The sequence below is a fragment of the Triplophysa dalaica genome, chromosome 4 (assembly GCF_015846415.1).
Source record: "Triplophysa dalaica isolate WHDGS20190420 chromosome 4, ASM1584641v1, whole genome shotgun sequence".
NCBI lineage: Eukaryota > Metazoa > Chordata > Actinopteri > Cypriniformes > Nemacheilidae > Triplophysa > Triplophysa dalaica.
In genome coordinates, this window is record NC_079545.1 from 22887841 (window position 1) to 22897109 (window position 9269).

At 41.2% G+C, this 9269-nt stretch overlaps 1 protein-coding gene across 1 annotated transcript; it reads left to right on the plus strand.

Annotated features, from left to right (window-relative positions):
* Nucleotides 1-3554: 3554 nt before the first annotated feature.
* On the plus strand, nt 3555-8958 carry tagln2 (transgelin 2). The gene is made up of 5 exons (XM_056746910.1): nt 3555-3757; nt 6360-6545; nt 6728-6899; nt 7584-7686; nt 8312-8958. Exons 2-5 carry the CDS (start codon nt 6366-6368, stop codon nt 8457-8459), a joined length of 603 nt encoding a protein of 200 aa, XP_056602888.1. The 5' UTR covers nt 3555-3757; nt 6360-6365; the 3' UTR covers nt 8460-8958.
* The last annotated feature ends 311 nt before the right edge of the window (nt 8959-9269 follow it).

The following is a 9269-nucleotide window of genomic DNA, read 5'->3' on the forward strand; positions in this document are numbered from 1 at the left end:
GCTCTGATCTTTTCTCGCGTGCCTCAAAATTCCCGGATTTCTAATCACTCTCACCTGCCGCTCTCACGCTCTTAGCATAAAAGCCATTCACCTCCCTTCAGTCAGCATCTGGTCTCGTATGTGAACCAGGCCCGGCGCCAGAATGAGATGAAAGGTGGCCCAAGTGATTTTCCAGGTGGGCGGAGGGGGGAGTAACTATATATTCTTTTTTTTAACCAAAGAGCCATTTTTCCAGTTTTGGTTCATTCGTTTTTGGAAAAGAGCCAGTGCAAAACTATTATTTTACACATCTTTCAATGACTGATCTGTATTTCACTGATCTATGTGATCAACCTTTTTTGAGTCTAAGTTTAGAAATATTCATCAGCAATTACTTAGTACTCCCAAACATGGGTCCTGTCAATTTATCTCTCACCCCCTTCCTCACTATTTTCTCTCTACCTTTACACTATCAACTACTAAAGAGATAATGTGTTTGATAGGTAAATCTAAATCATCGACCTTTCAGCTTGACCCCTACCAACTTCTTAAGTAAAAGTTTGTTTACCAGCCCTGTCGCCATTGATTACTAAAATTGTCCACTCTTCACTTGTTTCTTGTTCTGTTACCTCATCTCTTGCATCTGCTATTATTACTCATATATTTAAGAAACCAGGGTGTCACGCCCTGGTGATGGGACCTCTGTTCGCCACCTGAGGGTGGCATTCCACTCTGTGTTCCGTCTATATTTTGTAAGGACACCGATCGATGACACCATCACGGGACACCGATCGATGAAATGGTCCGGGTCCCCACAACGCTAGTGTTGGGACAATGGTGGGACAATGGTAGGGCGCGAAGAGATTGTCGAAGCATCGGGCCCGCTCTGTAACGCCATCTGCCCCGCCCCCTTGGGCGGAGCTCTGGGTCCAGTGGCATACTCTGAGGTGTTCCTGGTTCGTCCCCGGGCCAGGACTCGAGTCAAGCCGGTCGGATGAGACCTGGGAAAAGGGATAGGGCGTGCAGGGGACAGAGACGGAGAAGGAGACAAGTCCTCCAGAGAGGAGAGAGAGACAGCTGGAATGGGTTCACCAACCCCGAGGCACACCACCATCTGGTCCTTGGCGATTTGATTGGCTGTGTCCAGCGATGTAGGTCGATGACACTGGACCCACTCGGCCGCCATCGTGGGTAGACGAGTGACATACTGTTCAAGTACAACGTGGTCGATGATGTTGTTGACATCGCTTTCGTCAGTCAACAGCCATTTGTTGCAGGATTCCCAGAGCTGTTGGGCCATCAAGAATGGTCGGCCACTTTCGCCCAGACCCAGCGATCGAAATCACTGGTGATGTTCCTCCGGGCTTCGGCCGACCCAGGTCATCAAAGACCAGGAGATTCAGTACGGGCATCGGTCAGGCAGCCAGTTGCACCTCCCCCGACAACAGTGGCAGCAGGTGCATCGCCTAGTCTGTGGCCACCCACTGGATTCCGCCGTTTTCTCGAACAATTCGAGGAAAGCCTTGGGGTCATCCTGGGGTCATTTTACTCAACTTTACTTTACTATGAAGCTCCGGAACATCTCGCGGTCCCGGTGTTGCGTCTGGATGACCAGCTGGAAGCGGCGTTCCTGGTCGGTTTGTAGTTCCAGTAGCGGTTGGTGTTGCTCGCGATGGAGGACCGCGAGAGACGAGATGAAGACCGCAAATGCCTCGCTGAACCACGTCCCCCTCGTCACAATGCATTTTTTCTAATTCATTTTTATTTTAAGTGACTAAATTTAACTACAGAATGGCCAAAGATAATAAGCTAAAACGTGTCTTTGAAACCGGGCCCTTAATGTTTGATATTACAATCTGATATGACCCCACTTGTAAGTCGCTTTGGATAAAAGCGTCTGCTAAATGACTAAATGTAAAATGATATGGAAACATATGATACACATGGGAACAAGGAGTAAAATTAGTTGTAGGAAAATAAGGACAGCGGAAAAAAATATAGAACAGCAGAAAACACTGTAAACATATAAATTGTATTTGCAGGCAAAATATTTAAGAACGTTCTCCGTAAAAAAATTTTTTTTACACTTATATACCAGTAACAGTAAGGAAATTAAATGATAATGAAGTAAGAGTGAGCATGTGTTGTTTAAATTATTTGTTAATTTGTTTTATGATTATTGTCATGAGTCCGCCATCATGTCATGACTATTCTTGGTCTTGGGGCGGAACCTTCCAGTCAGTGTTCCAGCCGGCCTTCCAGTCCGTGTTGCAGCCGGCTTTCAAGTTCCTTCCAGTCGGCGTCAAGCCCTGCCCGGCCAGGATTTCCCACGTCAAGACCCCCAGGGTTTTGCGGTCCCCCACGGACTGAGACTGTTCCCCATTGCCCCCACCCCCATGGACTTCCTCCCAGGAACTTTATTGTTCCCCCACCCCCCCCTCCCTTGTTTGTTATTTTTATTATCCCACCCGAACCCGTTTGTTGTCATTTCTTGTATGCCCCTAGTCTTGTTTTCCTTGTTTTGTTGGATATTGTCTGTTACCCAGTCGGTCTTGTCTTGTAAGTCTACCCCTTGATTAACACCTGGAGGTGTTCATATAAGGGGGGGCTTATGTCATGCGTCCGCCATCATTTAGTGTCTATTCTTGGTCTTGGGCCGGAGTCATAATTCTGTATGTAAATAACTTTTAAATAAAGATGAAAAAAATTAACCAATAAAGTCTATGAGATGTGTTTACTTATAGTGAAGTCTGTCTGTGTGTGTTAGACCGAGACAGAGTGAAACCCCACCCAAAGGCACTCTTGTGTTGCAGTGTCTCATGTCAGATCAGACCAGTGATAACACATACACGCCCCTGTAGCCCCTGCAGCGGATGAATCACAACGGAAGCAGACAACATTCTCAGCAAAGCCATGATTTGGCCCTGTAACAATTTCCAGCATTGACATTTATCATGTCTATTCATCATGCAAAATCTACAATTCATATAAACTGTACTATTCTAACTTATTTGAAAAAGAATAACTTTTTAAGTTATGGAAATTAGGCCTATTCAGACCAATGCGAAGTTAATGAATACCTACAATTTTGTAAGAATAATATGTCAAGAGGAAGTTAAGTTGATAAATCCTTTCTAACAAAGCATGCCAAAAAAAAAACAAAGTTACCATGTTAGTGTTACTCTTTCATTTCAATTGAATCAAAGGGGGATCCCCTCACTTTACCACAGTCATACTGACTTTCCATGTCTGTTTCATTTCACTGTCATGGCTGCATGTGTAACATCCTGTTTCATCAAGTCCTGTAATCATTAGCCACCTTTAAAAATGCCAGGATATTATGTCATTCACAATCCTATCAAACCGCACGCCATTTTCCTCCTCTAGTGGACAAAGTGGAAGAGAAGGCATGTGAAGAAATTCCTAGCTCTGTGCAAACCGCTACTATTCCCTCTCCCAAATAAGGACGTACATTGCAAAACAGGAAAATGAGAGGAAAGGAGGGGCAGACCTCTGAAAAAAGTCATGGCCTTTTATGGATGTTGTTACCTCCTCTTTTTCTCTTTCTTGCTCATTCTTTCTCATGCTCTATCTCACTCTGTGCTCATTTTCATGAGGGTGACACTCCCTGAGCCTGGACCCTGAACTCTGTCAAAGAGGAACATATACTCTCTCTCTCTCTCTCTCTCTCACTCACACACACACACGCAGCTGTGTGCACCAAAGAATACGCACTTTCATACCGAGACTACTGAGCAAGAGTTCTACACATAAACTGGTAAGTACGTGTGAAATGACATGTAATACTGTGTAACGCTAAGGTAAAAACAGCTTTGTAACGAATATGCATAAATGTAAGGGCGTGTGTGTGTGTGTGTGTGTGTTTGTCTGAGAGAGAGAGAGAGAGAGAGAGAGATGTATTTTGGTAAAACAATGTTCCTTGGAAATTTCTTATCTGCTCTACATGTTCCCACATGTTTTGAGTGTTCTATGTGTATGTATGTCAGACATTTTTATTGGCTGTTGCTGATGACATGTTGCAAGAGTATGATTTTCTCCTCCCTGCCATTTCCCTTGCACAAACACACACAGACACACACACAGAGAAAGAGAGAGACACAAGAAATAAGAACAACTCTTAATTGTAGGGGGGAAATGTGTGTCATGCAGACAGATTATTATTCAATTATGTGTGTGTGTCTGTGTGAGCTAAAATGAAGTTAGATAGCTTTCCTGTAGCTCAGTGGTAAGGGCATTGCGTTAACAACGCAAGGTTGTGGGTTTGATCCCAGGGGGTTGCAAATACCTATGTTAAATGTATAGGATAAAGCAATGAAAGTCACTTTAGATAAAAGCGTGTGCCAAATGCCTAAAAGTAAATGTAATGTAAATGTAGATAAATCTGACAAAACTTCAGGTTATGGTTATGGGGTGTGATATGTTTATAATATATTTTAAAGTGATAGTACACCCCAAAATGAGAAATCTTTAATTATTTACTCACCCTCTTTGAACCTTTATGACTTTCTTGTTTCTGCAAAACACAAATGAAGATATTTTGAAGAATGTTGACAACCGAACAGCGATGGCAGCCATTTACGGTTCAGCTGTCCTATTGCTTTCATTTATTTCTCATTTGAATTCAGTTTAAAAGACAAGTTTTTATTAATCCTGTTCTTTCAAAAGTCAGCGAGTAATCGTGTTAAATGATTGTGATCTCAATATTGGCCAAAATAATTGTGATTATGATTTTTGTCATAACCGAACAGCCCTACATTCTATGGTTTAAACAAGTTAACACGGGTGTTTCTAATGTGACCTGAGATTCAAATAAGAGAATCGTATGTCATTAATGTGTTTTAGATGTGAATTGAAACCAACTCAACTAAAGGTCTCTGGTATCCAGAGCTTGAGTGTTTAAAGCTCAGTAAGAATAGACTTTTTTGGCAACTCATATTAAATTAAAAGTCTTTCTTACTTATCTTACGTGTTTTAACTAATAGTGGAAACAGTGCTGAAATAGTGGGATTATAACACCTAGTCCTATTAAGCGAATCTGTACACTTACAGTTATGACACGTCTCCAAGTCTAACACTATGCTCACAGCTGGAGTATTACAACTCTTTGTATTAAATGATTTTAAGTCTGAGGCCCAATGCCAGGTAAAGTCAACTATAATATAAAGATATAAAACTTATCGTGAGAAAAGTCTGTATGATTGCATCAGTCAATTCATGTGTGCTTTTGTAATCGTGTTTGTGTATTTGTGCATTGTGTATTTGTACATCGCCCAACATGTGGAGTTGTGTTTACAAACAGGAAACTGCTTTGAGGATGTGAGCTAATCGGAGAGCCATACACAGTTATTTTCATACAGGCACACAGACACACCAACACACATAAATGTACACCTTCTCTACAAACATGGGAGGGCCGAGTTTGAATGTGTCATTTTGCAAATATTAACCCTAACCATAGCAGTGATAATGTCATTTTCGCACATGAAAGATTAGTGATTTATAGAGACTCTGTGTGTGTGTGTGTGTGTGTGGTGTGTTGTACCTGTGTATGAAATGAACATCTTGTGATATCATTGTCTTATATCATAACATCCCTCCTAACAGGATAGCTTAGACCTGCATATCTTTTGTTGGGCCAGGCACGCTCAAAGGTTTTAGCTGGTGCTGGTCAAGCTGCGTGGTCTCTCTTTTAAAGTTAGGCGAGCAAAGAAGTGTTTTTGGTGAACCTATTGTAGTTAAAAAAACTTGGTAGGGACACCAGAATCAACATCACAATATGATTGTGACAAGGCGTGCAATGGCAGTCTTGAACAGTCTTGAACAAAGATTAATAAAGTCAAAGAATGTATGTCTGAGTCTGCTCTAACAAACACCTACTTCCATCATTTTTTGATTGGTGGTTTGTCTATTCTGTTGTATTATAATTTTGTTTTTTGACTGGAAACTCAAATGAATTAAAATTAGAACCTGATCATTTTAGGTATGACTAGTATGTCAAAGTAAAAGTTGGCTGCAGCCAACTTTAGTTTTTGACTAAAGCCTGAATGGTCAATCGCTTTCTCCGCTTCAGAGATGGTGTTGCCCAACATGCTCTCTGAATGGACACAATTGAGTTAATGCAGGTCATAAATTGAGTGCTTCCAGATATTTTGCATTGAAAATGTAAAAGACTTGTGATTTGCATAGCAGTCGTTACAGTTAGACGTTCCTTTCATAGGTCCTTTGCTTACACAGATTCTAGCTTTTTGGAAGTAAAACCAAATCTGCCTGATCAGGCCACACGAACCGACAGTCTGCTTATTCATGTTAAACTGGGTTGGTTAAAAGGTTTTCTTTGCATTGTGTTTTTGTTTGCACAGTCAATAATGGCGAATAAAGGTCCATCCTACGGTCTGAGCCGTGAGGTGCAGAGTAAGATTGACAAGAAATATGATCCGGACCTTGAGGAGCGGCTGGTGCAATGGATAATCGCTCAATGTGGGGATGGTGTAGGAAAACCCCAAGCTGGAAAGCAAGGCTTCCAGGAGTGGCTTAAAGATGGCTGTGTAAGTTTTTCACTATATTAAAATAGATTAAACCGTATCAAACATGCAAAAGCATATCAGCACTCTCACAACAGTTCTTGTCCAATCAGATTGGAGCACAAGAACAAGTATTTACCTAATATAGAATGATCCATAAAGTCTTCACACTCATCATGGTACTCTTTTCCTTTCTGTCTCAATAGGTTTTATGTGGGCTGATTAACAGTCTCCATAAAGATTCAAAGCCTGTGAAAAAGATCCAAAGTTCTGGAATGGCTTTTAAACAGATGGAACAGATTTCTCAGTTCCTCGGTGCTGCCGAGCGCTACGGAGTCACCAAGTCTGACATGTTCCAAACAGTCGACCTCTGGGAGGGTGAGAGTGTCCACTGCTCCTAATGCACTGGGGATGACATATGCATTTTGTCAGATAAATTTCTGTACATAAAAATCACGAAGTCCATGTTTACAGCTAAACATTCAAAGTGACACTTATTAGAAACTTACTAGAAGCACAGTGCTCCTGTTCCTAAATCAAACCCTTTTGGTAAACCTTAAAGAAAATGAAAAGCAGATGCTTAAAGGAATATTATACCCAACTGATTTCAACACAACGTCTTCTGAAGCAAAACGATAGGCTATGTTTGTGAAAACTAATCATATTTTGAGCCTATTTAGCCAGGACAGGTCATGTTAGAATTTGTACATGTATAGATAAGTTAAGTTTAAGCTCACGAAATTTAGATAAAATATAACATTGCAGATTTTTTGACTACAATTTACATCACAGTCCAATTCTCACTATTAAATAGTTGCTTACTAGCACACATATTACAACGATAAGGGCTATTATATACGTATTCTTATAAAGCAAATATGCCTATATTCATAATGCCTTAGTCTGCATAGTTAATACTAGTTAGTCAGTTAAACCTTAAACTTAAATGTGACCAAAATATGATATATATTTGGTCACACTTTAGATTAGGGTACAATTTTCACAATATTATCTACAATCTTTGCCTCAATTAACCCATAATTACTTGTTGTGTGCGGTTAGGTAAGGACCTCGCCGCCGTGCAGATGACACTGATGTCTTTGGGGAATCTGGCTGTTACTAAGGACGATGGTTGTTACCAAGGTGACCCTAGTTGGTTCCACAAGTGAGTATTCTAATTTTTGCTTCCTGTTCTCAAAATGAACCGGCTGGCTGACCGGATACCATAGCGACCAGATAACAAAAACACCCACTGTGCTGGCAGTTTTGCAGTTGTGGTTCGTCATCATAGCAACACGATTACAAACACTTATTGGCCAGACATTGGCCGTTTCTCAATTCCAAGAACTCAACGTTCTTGTGGAGAGCGTTCTTGCCAGGCAACCTAGGAAGCACGAACTTTGATGGATGTGCCGCAGTGACTCCATGGACTTCAAGTGGATTATGTAGGCGCGCAAGGCACCATACGATGCATGCTTTATATCGAGAACACATCCGGGTACTTTCATGCATTCTCTGTTCTAGTGTTCTTGCATGTTGGAACCTGAGTTTGACGGTTAGTAATGGCGTAGAGCGAGAACACGAGGACATAAGACCGCTGAAGAGCGCATTCAACCACTTTCAATCCGTCCATTTTTATTGTGTGACCATGGGTTCAACGAATACGAATCAATGTGTGTGTTAGAGAAATTCTGCTAGACTTTAATACTATTACGAAATATACAAACAGGAGAGGGAAGGCTATAAACACATCTGTGTTTGTTTACACATACTCTTGCTCTTATCTTTAGGAAAGCCCAGGAGAACAGGAGGGACTTCACTGACGATCAGCTGAAAGAGGGTCAGAGCGTCATTGGCCTACAGATGGGCACTAACAAAGGGGCATCGCAGGCAGGTATGACTGGATACGGTCGACCTCGGCAGATCTTCAACAACTAATAAAAACCCGATGACCTGCGATCTGCAATCCAAGTCTTTCTTGGCCCATCAACAGAATGGACCAGGCACTTCTCCTCAGTTAAACCTTCAACATAGCCCAGCTGGATGAAACAGTGAACAGAATACACACAACTTATTACAGTTACAATCATTTACAAATCAGTTTTGTACGGCACAACAACTGAAATCGCTAAAGGTTCTTGTGAAATTGTGGCATTCATTTCTTGAATACATTCCATTATTAATCTGCTTCAAACACATCGTAGGATGCAGATCTACATTCCATTATTCAGACATAAAAAATGCATTGTGTTGCACTCCATGAAATCGTAAGGTGAATTTTGGTCTTGCACAGTTAGTGGTGGATTTTATTTGTATGCTCTTCTACGATCTTACACCCTGATCTACATGAGTGTACTTCTATACTTTAAGAACTCGATCTGTTTATATGTTGAACACGATTAACTGATTTTGCTAATAAAAGTTTGTTCAGTCTAGAGATACGTTTGTGTTCGCTTTTGTTCTAACCTAAGTTATAGATTTCACTGACATCTAGCGTTTTGTAGGAAGCTTGCGGTCACAGTAGATAAAAGCTTTTCACAGAACATCAATTGCAAATTGCTTTGAAACGTAGGGGGAAAGAGAGGTGGGCTCTAAGAGTGGAACATATTTTTTTCTTTCCATCCTTCTTTTTCTCTCACTCAATCACACCAGCATTATAGCAACAATCTGCGTGCCAAATAAATGTACTCACTGACAAAGACACACACACATACAAATATGGGAAGCATGGGAATCATTTAGTGGTCC

Bases quoted from the DNA above. Each gene is read 5' to 3' on its own strand.
- tagln2 (XM_056746910.1), top strand. From the start codon at position 6,366: ATGGCGAATAAAGGTCCATCCTACGGTCTGAGCCGTGAGGTGCAGAGT. The intron at 6,546-6,727 runs GTAAGTTTTTCA...CTGTCTCAATAG, and splicing joins AGTGGCTTAAAGATGGCTGT to GTTTTATGTGGGCTGATTAA. The intron at 7,687-8,311 runs GTGAGTATTCTA...TCTTATCTTTAG, and splicing joins GACCCTAGTTGGTTCCACAA to GAAAGCCCAGGAGAACAGGA.